The sequence below is a fragment of the Scyliorhinus canicula genome, chromosome 5 (genome assembly GCF_902713615.1).
Source record: "Scyliorhinus canicula chromosome 5, sScyCan1.1, whole genome shotgun sequence".
Taxonomy (NCBI): Eukaryota; Metazoa; Chordata; class Chondrichthyes; order Carcharhiniformes; family Scyliorhinidae; genus Scyliorhinus; species Scyliorhinus canicula.
In genome coordinates this window covers 208,571,673-208,592,966 of record NC_052150.1, presented here as the reverse complement: position 1 = coordinate 208,592,966, position 21,294 = coordinate 208,571,673, and the positions used below count along the sequence as shown (strand labels likewise).

General features: G+C 47.9%; 1 protein-coding gene across 6 annotated transcripts in view; it reads left to right on the top strand.

The window, feature by feature from the left end:
* Positions 1 to 21,294, top strand: part of dpp6a (dipeptidyl-peptidase 6a) — a 1,618,183-nt gene that overhangs the window by 1,512,680 nt on the left and 84,209 nt on the right. For all 6 annotated transcript variants that reach the window (XM_038798406.1, XM_038798408.1, XM_038798409.1 and 3 more), the window contains exon 16: positions 1,122 to 1,240. In XM_038798406.1, the coding sequence (XP_038654334.1) occupies positions 1,122 to 1,240 (119 nt within the window). The remainder of the gene's footprint in view (positions 1 to 1,121; positions 1,241 to 21,294) is intronic.

Here is a 21,294-nt window from a genome sequence, read left to right as displayed (position 1 = left end):
GAGCATTGCAGGCATTGCATAACAGACCACTAATTTCAAAGTACCATATCTTGTTACCGATGTGCCTAAAAGGAAAGAAAGTCATTTATTTCCTGTTTAATTTTCTGGTCTTTATGGAAGATTTCAGGAATTACAATGTGGAGCGATTAAAATTGGGATACTAAAGAGTAGATTAGGGCACATATGAAAAAATATGAAAGAATATCTCGGGTTGTGGAACTGGAGGACATTACAGAGATCAGGAAGACCTACACCATGGAGAGATTTGAAAACAACACGCTCGGGGAGGTGACCATTTAAGTTATTCACTTCAGCCTACCAATTTACCCATGCTGCACTGGTCATGAAGCATGTCTTGTTGATTAATTGATGCCGAGAGCCGGAATTTGGATCTCTGAATTTGGATTGCTCACACAGTAAGTTTCTAAAAATCACCCAGCACATCAGAGAGAGAGCGGGGAGGGCTCCAACAGAGGCAAAACTCAATTCCACACAAGCCAGGGAATGAAGGGTGGGAAGATAGGTCAAGGGTGAGAAGATAAGTAAGTGTTGAGCTGCTCGCCTGCGCCATCTGCTGGTCGACTCAAGCCCAACCGAGGAGCAAGTTCTTTGCCATTCTTAATGCAATTGTGTGGAAACGAGGGAGCTCAGGATGGGGCGCAATTACTTGCATTAAGTAGCACTTCACTGAAACACCACCTGTAGGTGAAAAAAAAAAATCCCTAGGAGCATTATTAAATTAAATTTGACATATGCAGCCACCAAAGGAGAAATTAGAATAGGTGTCGAGAAGCTCAGTCAAAAAGGTGGATTTTAAGCAACAGCCTAAAAGCGAAAAGAGAATTTGAGAGACGTTGGAGGTTTAGGGAGGGAATTCCTGAGCAGATGAGTGGCCAATGGTGAAGCGATAAAAATCAGGGGGGCATGCAGGAGGCCAGAATTGGAGGAGCAGAGATATCTGAGGTTTGTGCAGCTGGGGGAGGTTAAATAGTATCTGCACACCCACTGCTTCACTCCACAGTTAGTCGTTATTTTGATATGCTCCTGAAGGAAATATAAATCCAAGTCTTATTTGTTGCAAATCTGGCTGACCTGCTAAAAGAGCATCTTACTTCCTTCAGTGCAGAGACCAGTGGAACCTTCAACCGACGCTGCCTATCCTGTGACTTGATCCCAAATTGTACATATTTCAGCGCATCGTTCAGCCACAATATGGGTTACTTCTTGTTGCATTGTAAAGGTAGGCCAAACCTCTTCTTTTTTTTTGGAACAAATAAGAACTTACGTTTCAAACAAAAAGTTTTTCAAAATTCTTACTCGTTCCACGCAGCTAAGAATCCAAATGCCATCCCGGTGCTAATTGCCGGCGCAGGTGCGATGGGCCGAGTGGCCTCCCTCTGCGGCCTACCAAGTCGGTGATTGTGCAATCCGCACTGTGTTTCTCTGGTTATATAACTGACTCGTCCCTGGTGACAGAATGTGATGCCAGGACTCTGTGCTGATTGGTTCTACCTCAAAGCAGGTATTGCTGCTCAGCATGTCTGCCATTTGCTCTGAAAAAGAGGTGTGGGTGGGGGAACCCGCATCCCGATCCCCTGAACCCCCCCCCCCCCCCCCCTTACACTCTTAACTGTGACGCCATCTGGGTGGACAAAATGGACCAGGCCCATATTTTAGTATACCTTCTTTTAACAGGTACCTTAACTTCCAGGTATTAATGCAGAAACTTTGCAAGTTAATGGTCGAGAAAAACTTTTAAAAGAAAAGTTATTCCATTCTTGAAGTTGCAAAGCCAATGTGCACAGTGGACAGGGCAAGCCCTCAATCCATCTCATTGCTTGCTCCAAAAGTCAATTCAAATTGAATCTAACTCATGGACTCCACAAGAGAGACATGCAGGATCCAAGCTGACAAGAAAAGGCGTTGCACCTCATCATGTGATCTATATGTAGCAAACTTATAAAATGTCACCCTTGGAACTTGATTATTATCAATGGAAACCAGAGGAAACAGCCTCCGGCAGATCAATGGAAAATATCGATGGAAAAGAAAGAAGGAAAGAATTTGGAATTCAGTTGGATTCTTTCAAGTCCGGCAAGTTAGAAATAGCAGTTGAAAGGAACTTTGATTTTTATTTTCCTCCAAGGATTAAAATTTTAATTAGCCCATGGATCACTGCATGTGAAGACAAGCTGATACCAAGAATGGTCTGTGGGTTGGCATGCGATCATGAAATATTCAGTTTTCCAAGGTGACAGTGTGTGTTTCAAGTGCCGAGCTGCTATTCTGCAACAGCTGTTATTATTATTTCCCTTTTGACGGCAGCTCCCCGATTCCAGGAGCTGCTTCCTAACTGGGCTGTTGCATTAAGATGTGCCTCACGCTGATAGACTTCCCGCACCCCCACAGGGTGCACTGTAATCTTTACTATTCTGTCTGCACAATTCATCTGAAGCAAGTTTCAAAGGAGAAAGAGCCGGGGGGGGGGGGGGGGGGATGACACGGGAGTGGGGTGCAGGGGGGAGTGGTGCTGGATTGGGGTACAGGGGGGTGGTGCGGGAGTTGGATGTGGGGGGTATGCAGGAGTGGGGTGCAGGGCAGTGCTGGTATGGGGAGCAGACAGGGTGTGCAGGATTGGAACGGGTGGGGCGAACGGGCAGGCAACCACCAGATAGATGGCCAGAAAGGGAATGAAAAGCAATCATGGGAAAGTACGTAAATTGGAGAAGGAGATCGGCAGAAAAATAATGTTGGGGTGTACAGTTAACACCACAAAGACAAATTAAACTTCAAATAATGCCAATTATGATGACACTGTCACTGGGAATACCTATCCAAAAAGATTCATGCTGAGAAGTGACCGGATAGATACCTTTAAGATTGTGAAAACGTTTGATTGAGTGGATAAATGCTTTCATTTGTGGGCCAGTCCAAAACTAGGGACTATCGCACAGCCACTAATAAATCCAATTGGGAAATGAGGAGAATCATCTTTAGCCAGAGAGTGGTAAGAATCATAGAATCATAGAATTTACAGTGCAGAAGGGGGCCATTCGGCCCATCGAGGCTGCCCTGCACTTGGAAAGAGCACCCCACTGAAGAGAATGAAGAACTTGCTGTCACAAGTAGCAGCTGGGGCAAATAACAAGATGCATTGAAGTAGATGTATCATAAACACATGGGAAGGATCTAGGATGGAATTCCGTCCCTCCCCCCTCCCCCCAAGGCGACCTTCCCCAAAGGAACTGACCCATGGCTCCCACTGGCTCTCCATCCAACAGGCCTGTCATCTGGATGTACTGCCGTCCAAGGAGAAAGAAAGGAATAGAAGGATAGGTTGATTGGGTTAGATGAAGAAGGGGAGGAGGAGGTTTGTGTGGAGCATCATACAGCATGGATTAAGCTAGGCTGAATGACCTGTTCCTATGCTGAACATTTTATGTAAAGGCAAATTGAACTCAAAATAATGCCTGGCATTACATTAATTATATGACATTATTTAACATGGTGAAACAGAGTAACTTGAAGGATTGTCAATGGACGGTAAAATCATAATCCAATTTAAGGTGTTTTTCATCATAAACCACGAGGAACCTTTGTGGCTTTCCCGCCGGAGGAACCAGACACGTGAACCTAAAATCAGCTGACATATGAACCCAGATATTGTAGGCCTGCCCTCTGTCGTTACTGTCCGTGTTGTTTTGAGGAACGTCCTCCAAGTGTTCTAAAGGCCTGAGAGTCCAACGGAGATTGAGAAACAGTGGGCAATGGCTCAAGAAATTTCCAGAAGGAAATGACTAAAATGGGTGATATTGAAATTCTGTTTTTTCACAGCGAGAGATTGGCCTTTTTCTTTCTGGCCCCTGGCGTGGTGGGGCGGGTCCCGCAATGGCGCAGCCTGTGAGCTAGCCAAAAGGCCATTGACATTGGCGGGACTGGTAGGGCAGCACGGTAGCACAATGGTTAGCACAGTTGCTTCACAGCTCCAGGGCCCCAGGTTCGATTTCCGGCTTTGGTCACTGTCTGTGCGGAATTTGCACTTTCTCCCCGAGTCCGCGTGGGTTTCCTCCGGTTGCTCCGGTTTCCTCCCACAGTCCAAAGATGTGCAGGTTAGGCGGATTGGCCATGCTAAAATTGCCCTTAGTGTCCAAAAAAGGTTACGGTGGGGTCACTGGGTTACAGGGATAGGTTGGAGGTGTGGGCTAGGGTGGGGTGCTCTTTCCAAGGGCCGTTGCAGACTCGATGGGCCTGGCAGTGCCAAGCTGGCATTTTTTGCATGGTGGTGATTGGGCTGGGGGGGGGATGCTGTGTAGGGGAGGCCCAGGATCCCCTTTGGAAAGTTGGGCTGGGGGGAGGAGTGTGCGAGGCGAGTGTTTAGGGTCATGTTGGGGGCTCGAGTGATTGGGACGCCATTTAAAAAGTTTGGGGTGGGGGTTGCATAGCACCTGCCAGTTGAGGTGAAATACCCCTTTAAATATGAAAATCAGGATTCAATGACGTACCCGATTTGCCACTTTATGTCAGAATTGTCCGTTTCTGCGGGCAATTAAACTGCTCGGAGTTAGCGCCAAATTAGTTTGGGGGCCTCCAGAGCAAGGTTGACACCATTGTATTCGGGTACCATTCAATTCCCTCTCCTCTGCTCACGTGAAACAATGATATTGTTTGTCCATACACAGTCATGAAAATTCCAGACTTGGGTCCAAGACCAAAAATAAATGTGGTTCAGTGCCAGTAGAAAGAAACTATACATTTTCATTGGACACATGTAGTGATATGGTGCATTTGAGGAAGAAAGAAGAAGCATGTACATGATCCAAAAAAGCTCTATAAATAAAGATAAAGGGGTTTTGGGTCTGATTAACTGTTGACTAAAAAGGCGCCGAGGACTCGGGGTCCGTGTGGAGTTTGCACACTCTCCCAGCGTCTGCGTGGGTCTCACCCCCACAACCCAAACATGTGCAGGGTAGGTGGATTGGCCATGTTAAATTGCTCCACTTAATTGGAATGTTTTAAAAACGATTGACTAAAACATCTCAGGCAGCACGAAACATTGAGAAAGGCAGCAATTCCCTATTGGTTAATGCTGATGTTCAGCTAGCACTTTCTCAGAATGTACCAGGAAATTGGTGATTTGCCATTTCCGTGTGGGAAAATTCACAGAATTTATTCAAAAATAATACAAAACAGCTAAAAAGTTATTCCTGCAGAAAAACCCATAGAAAGTCGCAGTACTACACGCAACATGTTGCCCTGTCTTTTCTCCTCTCAGATGCTGGCAGACCAGCTGCATATTTCTAGAATCTTCTCTGTTTTCCAGCTTCGCAACATTTACAATTTTCGTTCCATTTCGCAACTGAAAGGTTAACAGAGTCCCCAGTAATCCCCATTTCAGAACTCTCTGCCCCAGAGAGTTCTAAACTCTCTGCCCCAGAGGGCTGTGGAGACCCAGTTGTTGAGTCATGTTCCAGACTGAGATCAATAGGAAAACAGCGAGGGAAGAGCGGATAGGGCAGGAAAATGGTGTTGGAGTGGAGAATCAGCCATGATTCACTGAACAGTGGAGCGGGGTAGAAGAGCCATTGATTAAACGGCAATCAAATATTAACACAGTAATGAGTTGCCTTAAGAAGTAGCTACTGGGGAGATTTTTGGTGGAGGGATGTAATTAGCAACAATCTTCAAAGTTTGGCGATCAAGAGAACAGAAGTTTGCTTCCCAGTTCTTACAGACTTTGATCTATTGATGTCTCCTCGGACTATTTGAATCAATACCACTGCACAGTTTAGAAAGGCTTCAGATTTCCAGTGTCTCACAGCACAGTGTAAAGATTGCTGTCAACATATTTCGACTTCAGTTTAGATCTTGGACTATCAATGGGAAGGGATAGGTGACACCACAATGTGATGTGATTGTTATTGGGAACCTGTGACCCAGATGGAAAGTAACCTTAGATTGACACAAAGAGTATTTTACCACCCAATGTAACAAACAATTGCGTGGAATTTATTCCATAAAAGCCATTGAGTGAAACATCTAGGGCGGGATTCTCCAAACCCCTCCCCCCGCCGGGTCGGAGAATCACTGGGGGAGGCGGCGTGAATCTCACCCTGCCACCCCGACGCCGGCTGCCATATTCTCCGGCGCCGTTTTTCGGGCGGGGGCGGGATTCACGCCACGCCGATTGGGGGCCGTTGGCAGCGGGCCCCCGGCGATTCTCTGGGCCACGATGGGCCGAGCGGCCATCCGTTTTTGGCCAGTCCCGCCGACGCGGGTTATGTATGGTTCCACACAGTGGGATCTGGGAGGTAAGTCGGTGGGAGCGGTCCTCTGGGGGGCTCGGGGGATCGAACCCGGGGGGGGGGGGGCTCCATGGTGGCATGGCCCACAATCGTAGCCCACCGATCTGCGGGCGGGCCTGTTCCGTGGGGGCACTTCTTTCTTTCACGCTAGCCCCTGTAGGGCTCTGCCATGGCTGACGAGGAGAAGAGAACCCCAAACGCATGTGCCAAAATATGCCGGTCGATCTGCGCATGTGTGGAACCATGTTCCGCGCATGAGCGAGATCACGCCGGCCCTTAGGCGCATGCGCAAACTCGCGCCGTCCTTCAGACGCCAGCAGGTGCGGAGCCAACCACTCCGCCATCCACCTAGCCCCGAGACAGGTGAGAATTCCTCACCTTGGGGGCCCCTTGACGCCGGAATCGTTGGCGCCGGTTTTCCTGCCGGCATGGGGAGAATCCCACCCTATCCTTTCATCTAATCCTGTGAGTATATCCCACTATTCCCTTCTCCCTCATTGAATCATTGAGTCATATAGCACAGAAACAGGCCCTTCGGCCCATCATGTCTATATCGACCAAATACTAATCTGTACTGAACGCATTTAACGGCACTTGGTCCATAGCCTACTCTGCCTTGGTGATTTAAATGCTCATCCAGATGCTCCTTAAATGTTGCAAGAGTACCTGTCTTCACCACCCTCTCAGGCAGGGCCTTCCATATTTTCACAACCCTCTGGGTGAAAAAATGCTTCCTCAGGTCCCCTCGAAACCACTTACTCCTCACCTTAAATCTATGCCCCCTGGTCTTAAACACGTCTGCCATGGGAAAAAGACTATCACAATTTACCCTATTTATGCCTCTAATAACTTTATATTCCTCTATCAGAATTCCCCACAGCCTCCTCTGCTCCATGGAAAACAAGCCCAACCTATCCAGCCTCTCCTCAAAGCTGAAACTTTACATCCCGGGCAACATCCTGGTGAATCTCCTCTGCACCCTTTCTCATGCAATCACGTCTTTCCAATGGTGTGGCGATCAGAACTGCACATACTATTACATCTGTGGTCCAACTAATGTTTTAGAAAGTTGTCCCAAGATTTCCCTGCTCCTATATTCTATGCCCCGGCTAATGAAGGCAAGCATTCCATATGCCTTCTTCACCACCTTATCTACCTATGTTGCCACCGTCAGAGAACCATGGACTTGTACTCGAGGATCCCTTTGTTTCTCATTACTCCCGAGGGACCTACCGTTCATTGTATATATCCTACCCCTATTAGACCTCTCAAAATGCATCACTTCACACTTACCAGGATTAAATTCCATCTGCCATTGCTTAGCCCAATTTACCAGCTGATCAATGTCAGCCTGTAGCCTAAGACTATCCTTTTCACCATCAACAACACCACTAATTTTCGTGTCATCTGCAAACTTGCTAATTATATCTTCTACATTCATATCCAAGTTATTAATGTATATAACAATCAGCAAAGTCCAGCACTGATCCCTGTGGACACCATTGGTCACAAGCTTCCAATCAACACGGAGCGGCATGGTAGCATAGTGGTTAGCACTACGGTTTCACGGCGCCAGGGTCCCAGGTTCGATTCCCTGCTTGGGTCACTGTCCGTGCGGAGCCTGCACATTCTCCCCGTGTCAGCGTGGGTTTCCTCCGGGTGCTCCGGTTTCCTCCCACAAGTCCCGAAAGATGTGCTTGTTAGGTGGACTGGACATTCTGAACTCACCCTTTGTGGACCCGAACAGGCACCGGAATGTAGCGACTAGGGGCTTTTCACAGTGACAATAAAGATTATTATTATAAGCACAAAACCACCCTTTGTCTCCCAAGCCAAATTTGAATCCAATTTGCCAACTTGCTTTGGATCCCATTGGCCCTTAAATCTTTGGACCTTCCTTCCATGCAGAACCTTGTCAAAGGCCTTATGGAAGTCCATGTAAACCACATCAACTACACTACCCTCATCAGTATATTTAGTTACCTTTTCAAAAAACTCAATTAAATTAATTAAGTAGAATCTCCCACCATCAAATCCATGCTTAGTGTCCCTGATCACTCCCTGTTTTTCCAAGTGTTGATTATTCCTGTCCGTCAAATATTTTCCCAATATTTCCCCTACTACTGACATTAGACTGACTAGCCTGAAATTACCTGGCTTATCCTTGCTGCCGTTCTTGGCTGAAGGTACAGCATTCCAGCATTGGTGATCCTCCAGTCATCTGGCACTTCACCTGTGGCCAGTGAAGATTTAAATAACTGTCAGGGCCCCAGCAATTTCTTCCCTTGTCTCCAACAGCAGCCTGGGATAAATCACAGCAGGCCCAAGGGATTTGTGCGCCTTTACGCCAGTTAAAACATCTAATACTTCATCCTTATTAACCTTAACATGCTTTGGAACTTCACCGTCCTCACTGAAACCTCCAGCTACCATGTTGTTCTCCTTCATGAATACAGTTGAAAAATATTAATTTCTGACCTTGACCACGTCGTCTGGCTCCACACACAAATTTCTTCTTTGGTCCCAAATGAGCCCCACTCTTTCCCTGACCATCCTCTTGCTCTTAATATATTTACAAAATGCCTTGGGGTTTTCCTTAGTCCTATCTGCCTATGATATTTTGTGCCCCTCTTTGCCCGCCCCGTTTCTTTTTGATGATCCCCCAACACTCTCTACACTCCTGAAGGACCCTCCCTGTATTTAGTGTTCTCCAACTACCATATGCATCCTTTTTTTTCTTTATAAAACCCTCGATATCCCTTGGCATCCAGGGTTCCCGGGACCTGCCACCCTTACCCTTCACTCTTCGAGGAACATGCTGACCCTGAACTCTCACTATCTCACTTTTAAAAGACTCCCACTTTTCAAACGTAGATTTACCTGCAAGTTACTGCTCCCGGTCTACGTTTGTCAGATCCTGCCTAATGATATTGAAATTGGTCTTCCCCCAGTTCACACTTCCGGACTATCCTAATGCTTATACTTATCTTGCTTCTGCTGAGGCATCGAGGCTATTTGTCTCACATACTCCACATTCTAACCATTCTCTGGGTAAAGAATTCCCTGGATTTCTTATTGGATTTATTAGTGACTATTTTATATTTATGCCACTAACTGCTGTCCTTCTGTACCAGTGGAAACTTCTGTCCGCCCTGTCAATCCCTTTCATATTTTTAGACCTGTATCAGGTCTCCTCTCTGGAGAAAAGAGCCCAGCCTGTTCTGTCTTTCCTGACAGTGCTCTCAGTCCAAATAAATCTGTTTTGTACCTCCTCTGGTTATTATCCAATTAATTGGAATATAATGGAACCTCAGGGGCTTAAATCTATCTGGCAGCACACGGGTTAAACACAAATGTAAATTTCCTTTGTATGCTATTTTAATTCGGTCATTAACCTATTTAAGGTATAATAAATGGGTTGATAACCGTGTTAAAAATTTGCAGACAGAAATTTAATGTAACTCCATTAATAAATCCTCTAAAAATAGTTGGCAGGGTGAATTATACCCCCCCCTGCCACCACACCCGAGTCCACTGTGTATCTACATGCATTTTCTAATTTCACATTTCCAACCTTCTTGGTTGAAAAGCTATATTATTGCTGTAGTGAAATTTTACACTGCACTAAATTCTCTCTGTCCCTTGGCGCCGGAATCGCGATCAAGCGGAGAATCCTGGGCGCGATTCTCCCAAAACGGGAGAAATCGTAAAGCTGGCGTCAAACCCGGATGGGTTTGACGGCAGCGCACCCCTTCCCGACCGGGAACCGATTCTGGTCCCCGGTCGGGGCTAGCAGCCCGACGCCGTAGGCTCCGGCATGACGGGCTTAACGAATATCGTTAAGCCCGCTTGCCGGAGTTAGCGCCGGCTGACGCGTCATATGATGTCAGCCGCGCATGCGCGGATTGGAAGACTCCAACCCGCGCATGCGCGGATGACGTCATCGCGTATTTGCGCGAAACCCGCGCATATGCGGGCCGGGTTGCCCCTCAGCCGCCCCGCGAATGGATACTGCGGGGCGGCGGAAGGAGAAAGAGTGCGCGGGCATCGGGCCCGCTGCCCGCGATCGGTGGGCACCGATCGCGGGCCCATGGCACCCTTGGCACGGCCGTGGTACTGCCGTGCCAATCGGTGCCATGGTTATGAAAAGCGAGTTTGTGACGCCGTTGTTACGAACGGCCAGACCAGGTGTGTTTGCCGTTCGTAAAAACGGCGTAAAGGGCTGGGACTTCAGCCCATCGAACAGCTGTGAATCGCTGCCGGCCGTAAAAAAACGGCGGCAGCGATTCGGGTCGGGAGTTGGGCGGGGGGTGGGGGAGAATAGCGGGAGGGCGGGAAAAATGTCGGGAAGGCCCTCCCGCTATTCTCCGACCCGTTGTGGGGGTCGGAGAATTTTGCCCCCGGTGTCCGGGCAAAATTGAGCTTGCGCCCAGTGCTGAACCGAATGCCATGCTCCGGTCCCTCGCTGGTTGCGATAATGAGGTTTGTGACCCGCAACAGCAGCAGCATGCAAAAAACAAACGGCATTTACATTCATTTGCATTTAATTAGCGGATTTGACCCAGTATTCTCCGGGCTTCCGCGATTCTCTGCCCCTCTCAGGTGGAAGTCACATGGGCGTAGTTTACTACAGGTATGTACAAGGAGGGCCTGGGCGTCATGGCTGCTAAGGGAGAGAGAGAGAAGGTAGGCAAAGTTTTAAAAACTTTTTTATAAACTTTACCGTTTGCTGGGGAGGGGGAGGGGGTGGCTGTCAGGGCCAGGGGGAGTAGTGGGGTGCGACTTGGTGACACCTCTGTGGATTCGGGTTGCCCCCCTCGGGATACGGTGTGGCCTGGCTCAGCCCGCCATTTCTGCTGTATTTGTTTTAAATGGACCCATTTGTTACAGGCCCTGGGCTCTGCTGACTGCTCACTGTGTCCTGTAAATGTTCTCTAGTCATTTGGGAGCCCACCCAGGCCACCCCTCTGGAAACCCTCTGACCCCCAGCTGACCCGTCAATGGGATGGGCATGGCCGAGCCCAATTAGTGGTCCACCAGGTGCTGACCCTCCTCAGTGCAGGGGAAGCAGGGGAATAGCAGAGCTCACCCCAAATACAGGACACATGTACCGTGGCCTTTTGCACCCTCCCTGTCTCACTGCCCCTCTCATGGCAGAGCCCTCAGCAGTGGCACTGTCAGCTAGCCCACTCTGCAGGACTACCAGCTGCCTCCTAGCCCTGCCTGCCCAAGGCGCCCCTGTTCCCATCCATCCTGCCCCCAGTCAGCTTGTCTCAACCTGTGCTTAGAGGTAGGGAAGCCGAGGTAGGATAGGCAGCTCACCTACCAGCATTAGCATCCATTTCCTCTGTCATTGGCACCTCGTGGCTGCAGTGTATACCATATATACAAAGCAGCACGGTAGCACAGTGGTTAGCACTGTGGCTTCACAGTGCCAGGGTCCCAGATTCGATTCCTTGCTAGGTCACTGTCTGTGCGGAGTCTGCATGTTATCCCCAGTCCCGGGGGCTGTGAGGCGGCAGTGCTAATCCTTGTGCCACCGTGCTGCCCCACAGAGGGAAGCTAAATGAGCCTTTCAAGTCCATATGACTTCACAGACGCTGCCAGAACTGCTGAGTTTTTCCAGCATATTCTGTTCTGTTTCAGATTTCTGCCATCCGCAGTATTTTGCTTTCAAACGAGTTATGGATGGTGGTTCCATTTTACGCAGTGTCGGGGCCATGCAAAAAGCAATCTCCGTGAAAAACAAAAGTGGAGCTTATTAATCACAGCATGACAGAAGTTGTCATTGATTGGTTTAATGTTTCTGATCTTGGTGCAAAAATACTGTTACTTGCAACTTTTAAATTACTGTCACAGCATTAACAAAAATAGCAAAATGGCAGTCTCGTGCTGATCAATTTCAATGGCAAATTAGTTCCAAAAGCAATGATCAAAATAGTTGTGCATGTGGAGCTGCCGAGTGTTACCTTAAACAACAATCACCAGCTGAAGGATAGCAACTATTCTTCAACTTTACGCACCTCAATAGCGTTTTGAATGCTAACCTGAATTTATATAGTGCATTTTACAGCTTGAGCACATTCCACAGCATGTTACAGCTGAAGTCTGAGCACTATAAACAAGACAGCCAATTTGCACATAGCAAGCTCCCATAGACAGCAACGTGATAATGGTCAAATGATCTGTAATGTGGATTTTTGGAGGGATTAATGTTGGCCAGGGTACTGGGGGAGAACACGCTCCCTACTCTTCTTCAAAATAGTACTGTTCGATCGTTTAAATACAACGAGAGGATAGACTAGGTCTCAGTATAACACTTCATTCAAAAGATGGCAGCTCTGACAGCTCTGACAGTGCAGCACTCCCTCATCACTGCGTCAGGAGTTTTGGCCTAGATTTTACGCTCAGGTTTCTGCCATGAGTCTTGGTCCCAACTGAGCCACAGGATGGGCAACTACCATGTTATTCTTATTTGATTCCTGCTGCTGCCTTAAAATGCATTTTAATCGTTGTGTGTTTGAGGTACATCAAAATTTATGGGCTGGATTCTCCATTTTTGGGACTATGTCTCCACGCCGTCGTGAAAACTGGGGGCCGGGATTCTCCGAGCCTCCACGCCAAAATCGCGCTCAGCGCGGGGGTGGAGAATGGGGTCTCAAACCCGCGGCGCCGGGTTGCGATTCTCCACAGACCAGAGAATCATCGCCAGCCGCGCATGCAGTCGACGCGATGCTGGTCGGGAACGTTGAAACAGGCCCCCCGCGGCGATCGATCGGCCGAGTTCCCGGCGAGTTCCGCCGCCGTGATTCCCGTATGGTTCCACCCGGCGGGAGCTCAGACTTGCGGCCGTACTGATCGTCCTGGTTGGGGGGGGGGGGGGGGGGGGGGGGGGTCTCAGACTCCGAGGGTTCCTCCATGATGACCAGGCCTGCGATCGGGGGCTACCGATTAGCGGACGCTAGCGATCCGGGGGGGTGCCTATCACCTTCCGCAGTTGCCTGCTGTGTGGGTCTACCATGTTGCACAGGGGCTGGCACAGAGCAATCCGGCGCTGTGCTGGCCCCCTGTGGGCAACAGAATTGCTGGGCCAGGAGGCCCATTGACGCCAGCGTGAAACACTGCGGTGTTTCGCCAGCATCAACACTTAGACGCGTTTTCAAAGAATCCCGACCGTGGTCTTTTACTCCAGACAAACTGGCGTCAAAAGGCCACTGATTCACAGCTTTGCAGGGGGCTAGCAGGCAGCTGTTGTGGAGCTCGCAGCTCTAGCTGTCGATACGGCACCCCGCACTTCCAGGTCAGAGGCCGCACATGCGCATGGCGGCAGCCTCCAGTGGACGCACCGTGAATTTCGCAACCGCCGCCGGTCCCGATTTCGTGCACCAAAACGGAACGCCCGCCCTGTCGCCGAACTCGATTTTGGCATCGGGGTGTGTGGAGAATCCAGCCCTATATTTTACATCCGACTTCTTCGCCTCCTCCTAACTCATGCCGAGGTCAACTCCACTGGATGTCTTCCCGTGCTTTTTGTTTAAGAAATGTTCCTGGGACGTGGGGCATCGCTGGTTAAGCCGGTATTTATTGTCCATCCCTGGTTGCCCTCGAGAAAGTGGTGGTAAGCCGTCTTCTTTAACTGCTGCAGTCCATGTGGTGTAGGTACACCCACAGTGCTGTTAGGGAGGGTGTTCTGGGTTTTTGACAACAGCATAGGTGAAGGGACGGCGATATATTTGAATTCAGGGTTGTGAGTGGCTTGGAGGGGGACATCCAGGTGTTGGGGTTCCAGCCTATCTGCTGCCTTTGTCCTTCTAGGTGGCAATGGCTATGGGTTTGGAAGGTGCTGTTGAAGGAGCCCTGATGAGTTGCTGCAATGCATCTCGTCGACCTTGTCCAGCTGCCTGAAAGAGTGCTAGAAGCAGAAAGGAATTGGATGAATACTTGAAAGAAGAAACATTGGCAGGACAAAGAGGAAAAAAGAAAGAGATAAGGCTAATTGAGCAGCTTTACCAAAGAACCAGTGCAGGCACTATGGGCAGAGTGGCCTCCTCCTGTGTTCGATCACTTTACGATTTTACAAGTGAATTTACAATGAGTCAATACTTTTTGGGGGTAAATTGCCGTCCTCCATTGCTCTCTCCCTTTGTGTTACTGAAGTGGCAATAGCACCTTAACCTTCAGTGGCAGGAGTGTTTGGATTTGGATTTGTTTATTGTCACGTGTACCGAGGTACAGTTAAAAGTATTTTTCTGCGAGCAGCTCAACAGATCATTAAGTACATGGGAAGAAAAGGGAATAAAAGAAAATGCTTAATAGGGCAATTGGAGCTTGAATCTTGTTGGAAGAAGTCGAGGTGAGAATATCAGGCGGGTAGTATTTGTTTTTCCAGGACTCTGCCACCCCATACGCCCTCTGCCACTAAGACCAGGTGGTGCATCCTGCGCCAGTTCCTATCACTCCATTATCGGAGCCTGTTCTTTCAATCACTGTTCTGTGGAACTCTCCCTATATCTCCACCCCTGCTATCACAAGCTTCCCGGTATTGTTTTTGGTACATTGTAAGCCTTTCCGTACTTTCTCCTCGATTCGGTGCCAACCTTCCTTCCACCCAGGGTAGAAGTCCGCAGCATTTCTCATCACACACGGCGCCCTTTACAGATTAAAACTGATGCATCACTTGATAATTCTGCTCCAAAGAAGATAAATTATGTCTGTCAAATCTATGATAGTTACCTTGGTTGCTTGTGCTTCAAAAACTGAATGGAGTGAGCTTGCATAATGTTCTCAATGCTCTTCAGGTGTGGACGAATGGTGTATTCAACTGAACAAACTATATGATTTTTGTGAGCTGCATTCATAGAATCCTAGAATTTACAGTGCAGAAAGAGGCTATTCGGCCCATCAAGTCTGCACCGGCCCTTGGAAAGGGCCACACCTCCACCCTAACTCCGTAACCCAGCAACCCCACCTAATCTTTTTGGACACTAAGGGCAATTTAGCATGGTCAATCCACCTAATCTGCACATCTTTGGACTGTGGGAGGAAACCAGAGCACACGGAGGAAACCCACGCACACACAGGGAGAACTTGCAGACTCTGCACAGACAGTGACACAAGCCGGGAATCGAACCTGTGACCCTGGCGTTGTTCCCCCATGCCAAGCTATGCCCTTCCACCAACCTCAAATGGCCCTTCATGCTGACATGCCAAGATATGACACTCCCATGCACAATTGACCCACTGTACTCATATTATAAGTGGGCAGCATGGTAGCATATTGGTTAGCACAGTTGCTTCACAGCGCCAGGGTCCCAGATTCGATTCCCGGCTGGGTCACTGTCTGTGCGGAGTCTGCACATTCTCCCCGTGTCTGCGTGGGTTTCCTCCGGTCCTCCGGTTTCCTCCCACACTCCAAAGATGTGCCGGTTAAGTGGATTGGCCATGATAAATTGCCCTTAGTGTCCAAAATATATTAAGCGGGGGTTACTGGGTCACGGGGATAGGGGAGATATGTGGGCTTCAGTAGGGTGCTCTTTGAAAGGGCTGGTGCAGACTCGATGGGCCGAATGGCCTCCTTCTGCACTGTGAATTCTATAACAGATGAATTCTGTGGTGCAGAGTAGTTTGTGTAAAAAAAAAGCTTTTAAAAAAGTAATTAATTGATAACATTGTGTATGTTTGAAAAATGTCTGGACGACTAGCTAATAAAGTGTCAATTCCCATTCCTTAAAGTTTCAAAAACCACAAACCACTGAAACCATTTAGCTTGTGTAAACAAACATTGTGCAATTAACAACAGAGAATTATCAGTGAGCTTGAAATGTTATTCAATGTTTCCTCTGGGGAGCAGATGTTCTTGCATTCTAATAGTTATCTACACTCTCAGTCAAGCTTTCAGGTTTTTATGATACATACTACTCTACACTAAAGGGTGCATTGGTCTACAAAGTGTACAGTGACTCAATGGGCATGAAAGTGTATAGATTGGTGCAGAGGGCATGAGCGATCAGAATGGGTTGGTGGAAAGGTAAAACCTGGCATAGGAGGCATGAGGGACCATGGGAGGTGGATAGGGATGTATCTCAGCAGAGGACCATGGTGGTTAGTACTGTTGCCTCATAGCTCCAGGGATCCAAGTTCAATTCTGGCCTTGGGTGACTGTGTAGAATTTTTACTTCCCGTGTCTTCATGGGTTTCCTCCAGGTGCTCCGGTTTCCTCCCACTGTCTAAAAATGTGCAGGTTAGGTGGACTGGCCATGACAAATGTCCCTCAGTGTCCAAAAAGGTTAGGTGGGGTTATGGGGATACGGTGGAGGTGCAGGCTTAATCAGGGTGCTCTTTCCAAGGGCCGATGCATACTCGATCTGAATGGCCTCCTTCTGCACTGTAAATTCTATGATTCTATGAGGGGACATGAGGAAGACCTTTGTCCCCTCATACAGATGAGGGTTCGGGACTCCTCATTGGGGTAAAACAACTGGACCAATGCCATGAGGAGTAGAAGATGCCTGCCTTATAATAATAATCTTTATTTGTGTCACAAGTAGGCTTATATTAACATTGCAATGAAGTTACTGTGAAAAGTCCCTAGTCAACCAAGTTTCCTTAGTTTCCTGAGGAAGTATAGGCGTTGTGGTTTCTTGGTCGTAACATTGCCGTGAGTGGACCAGGACAGATTGATGGTGTTGTGCACACCTAGGAATTTGAAGCTGCCAATCATCTCCACATTGGCACTTTTGATGCAGACAGGGTTGTGTATGATACTTCACTTTCAAGATAAAGATAGATGGTTTTTATAGAATAAAGGACTAAAAGGTTATGGTGTTCGGGTCGGAAAGTGGAGCTGAGTCCACAAAAGATTAACCATGGTCTCATTGAATGGCGGAGCAGGCTCGAGGGGCCAGATGGCCTACTCCTGCTCCTAGTTCTTATGTTCTTATTTACTTCCTGAAGTCAATGACCAGCTCTTTAGTTCTGCTGACATTGAGGCATAGATTGTTGTTGTCACACCATGCCACTAGGTTCTCTATCTCCCTCCTGTGCTCATCGTTATTTGAGATCCGACCCACTACGGTCGGGTCAACAGCAAACTTGGAGATGGAGCCAAATTTTGCCATATTTTGTGTATAGGTAGTAGGGGGCTAAGTACGCAGTTTTGTGGGGCCCGGTTTTGAGGAATATCTGGATTCATTTTAATGCTTTTGGGGGATGGAAATCTGCCCTCCTTACCCTTTCTGGCCTCCATGCGAGACCAGACCCTCATCAAACTGGTTGACTCTGAACTACCTCCTGAAATGGCCTAGTGAGCCACTCAGTTCAAGGGTAATTAAGGATGGACAGCAAGTTTCGACTTTCCCAGCAATGCCCACATTCCAGGAATGAAGAATGAAAAAAGTTACAACTTGGAAGTGCAGGGAGAGTAATAGGGTTCGACTGTCCAGGCAATGGGTGGAACAGAGTCAGACTTATCTACCCACTGGCATCCTGGGGAGTAGTGCACTAGGAGATGCAGTTTCACAAGGCAGACAGTGACTGAATTGTGTCAACTGATGAGCTGTGGGCAGGTCCATCTCAAGAGTCTTATCCGTGTGGCGGTCTCTTCAGCAGTTTCTGTCAAAGAAAAATGAAATGAAATGAAAATCGCTTATTGTCACGAGTAGACTTCAATGAAGTTACTGTGAAAAGCCCCTAGTCACCACATTCCAGCGCCTGTTCAGGGAGGCTGGTACGGGAATGGAACCGTGCTGCTGGCCTGCCTTGATCTGCTTTAAAAGCCAGCGATTTAGTCCAATGGGCTAATATATATACATTGCAACAACGATTACATTTCCAAAGTACTTCATTGCTTTGGAATGTCCTGGGGTTGTAAAAGGCTCTCGATAAATACAAGTTCTATTATCCTTAAGATTTTATCAAATTACCGGTACAAAAAAAAGCATAAGTGCGTTACATGACTCAAAGTGCACAAGGTGCAAAGGACATCAGTTCCGGCCCATTCAGTATTTGCAAACTTACTCGCCTCGCAGTCTTATCAGCTCCTGTGTGGCTTCAGGAGCCGGAGACAGCATCTCCCACGTTCCAATTACACACCAGCCTGTGAAGGATCGCTGATGATCATGATAACATCTCCATGTTTTATTAGGTTCTAAAGGTGCTCATGAATAATTCACGCCTTTGCAAATAAAGAGACCTGATTGCTGCTCACAAGAGACCCGTGTCGACAATTATCAGCAGGCCCAGAGTGTGGACCTGCTCATCGCTCGGAGCTGCTGTCGTGAATGATTTATCAGCGAGTGAGATGAAAGGATGCTGCGGGGGATTTAATTGTACAGTGGCATGGAGTCCTGCCCTGAATGGGGGTGGGATCTGGTGGAGTGTGTGTGGGGGGGGAGTGGCACAGGGGCATGGGGGGGGGGGGGAGTGGCACAGGGGCATGGGGGGGGGGGAGTGGCACAGGGGCATGGGGGGGGGGGGGGAGTGGCACAGGGGTATGGGGGGGGGGGGGCAGGACGTGGATGTGGATAGGATGAGACCCTTCTCCAATATCTCTGGAAATACGAACGATCAGCATGGAAGCAAAAGCTTCCGAAGATGAAGAACTAATTTGCAGAACCGTAGCACACAAAAATGCGCCCTCCAAATTTTAGACCTTGGTGACAGAAGATAGGGCACAGCTGTTGTTTACCCAGCCTGTCACACTAATTCTAATATTACAGCCGCTGTCCACACTGTCATATTTGAAGTCAGAACGAAAGACAGATTTTCATTAAAGATCAATCTGTCCCCTGCGTCTTGTATTTCAGTAATCATGCCGTGTGTTTTGACAAGTCTCGACGTTACTGTTAGTTGGTTATGCAAAGTCGGAGACAAGATATTAAATCCCACAGCATAAGTTGGCACTGCACCCTCCTAGTTACCTTCTCCTCTGAGTTCAAGGACAGGTGACACAATGGGAGCTTGTTTTGGATTGATTGATTGATATTTATTGTCTCATGTACCGAAGTACAGTGAAAAGTATTTGTCTGTGGCCAAGGGAATATACACAGTACAAAAGAATAATCAATTCAATGGTACATCAACAAATAGTGATTGAACAGTGAACAGAAAGGGGTCTGGTTGAGAGAGCTGGCAGAGGGTCGCCGTGCTCCGGCGCCATCTTGAATGCTTTGTCTGCACAATAAGATGACGAGGTAAAAGCAGATATTTGTAGAGAGGCACTCAATATATCGGGAATAAAATTCAGCGCAGGGAAATGCATCAGCAATGAGAATCAGGAATACTTGATACCCATCAGTACCCAAATGCACAATGTGTGATTCCCCTCCTTGAAGTTACTAAAGAATGGCATGACTTGGGAATCCACGCCCAAGTGGGATGTACAAAATCAGCAAGCAGCTTCCAAGGCATCAAAGGTGCTTGGGTTTGTGAAAGGGAACTTCTTCTTCAACTGCAGTGGAGGAAATACAGGACTAAACACTAGTCAGGCCATACCTTACGCCGTAGCAGCAATGGTCCCACATATAAGCAAACAATATTACCCACTTTGAGAAGGTTGAATGAGATGAAATGAAATGAAAATCGCTTATTGTCACGAGTAGGCTTCAATGAAGTTACTGTGAAAAGCCCCTAGTCGCCACATTCCGGCACCTGTCCGGGGAGGCTGGTACAGGAATCGAACCGTGCTGCTGGCCTGCTTGGTCTGCTTTAAAAGCCAGCGATTTAGCTCAGTGAGCTAAACCAGCCCCTAGCTGGAGGCAGCTTATTTTATGATCAAACAATTTCTCACGAGAAATTCCCAGTTGTCACAAAATAAAAGCAAGTTACTGCGGATGCTGCAATCTGAAACCAAAATCGAAACTGCTGGGAAATCTCAGCAGAGCTAACGTTTCGAGTCCAGATGATCCTTTGTCAAAGCTAAAAGGCATAGAAAGTGGGAGATATTTATACTGTAGGGTGAGTGAATGAAAGATGAGTCCTAGCCACAGAAACCAAGGGAAGAGACAGCCCCCAGAGAGAACAAAAGGTGTGAAAGGCCAACAGCAGATAAACTACAATCAGAGGGTAAGGTGAGACAGATGTAGATGTGGGGGGAGGTGGAACATAGGTGGAAGAGAGGTAAAATGAGAAAAAGTGGGGAAGTGGGAAGCAAAGGGGAGAAAAGGTAAGGAAAGGGCTTACTATAGGGGAAAGAGTGGGGGAAAATATATAAAAAGAAAAACAAGGAGGAAATGAAAAGTAAATGACAGTTAAAATCAAATGAAATGTAAACAAAGGGGTAGAGGTGGGGTACAGCTAATCATCTGAAGTTGTTGAATTTGAAATTGAGACTGGAAGGCTGGAGCGTGCCTAACCCGGAAGATGAGATGTTGTTCCTCCATCTTGTGTGGAGCTTCACTGGAACATTGAAGGAGGCCAGGGACAGACATGTGGGCATGGGAGCAGGGTCTTGTGTTAAAATGGCAAGCAACAGGAAGGTCAGGGTCCTGAATGTGCTCAGTCTATGTTTGGTCTTTCCGATATAGAGGAAACCACACTGGGAGCAGCGAATACAATACACCAAATTGAAAGAGGTGCAAGTGAAACGCTGCTTAACATGGAATGAGTGTTTGAGCCTGGAATGTTGAATATGGGAGAGTAACAGGGGCAGATAGACCTTATGTGACTGGAAAGGTGTCATGGGTGATGGGAGAGATGTTGGGTATGGTGGATGAGTGGACTAGATTATCCCGAAGGGAACGGTCTCTGCGGTATACTGACAGAGGGAGTGAAGGGAAGATGTGCTTGGTGGTGACCCTGTTGCTCACACTAGGCTGGCACAGAATCCAAGACCAAAGAAAGAGAGGCCAGAGATTGACATGCCTCCACTGAATTTTAAGTGAACAATTAAATATCTCCAGGCAGTATTCAAGAGTTCACGTCCCACAGCTCCAACTGCCCACACCCCAATGTGCTTCCTTTGTTACTTCCTTTTTCCTAAAAACAATGAAGGACT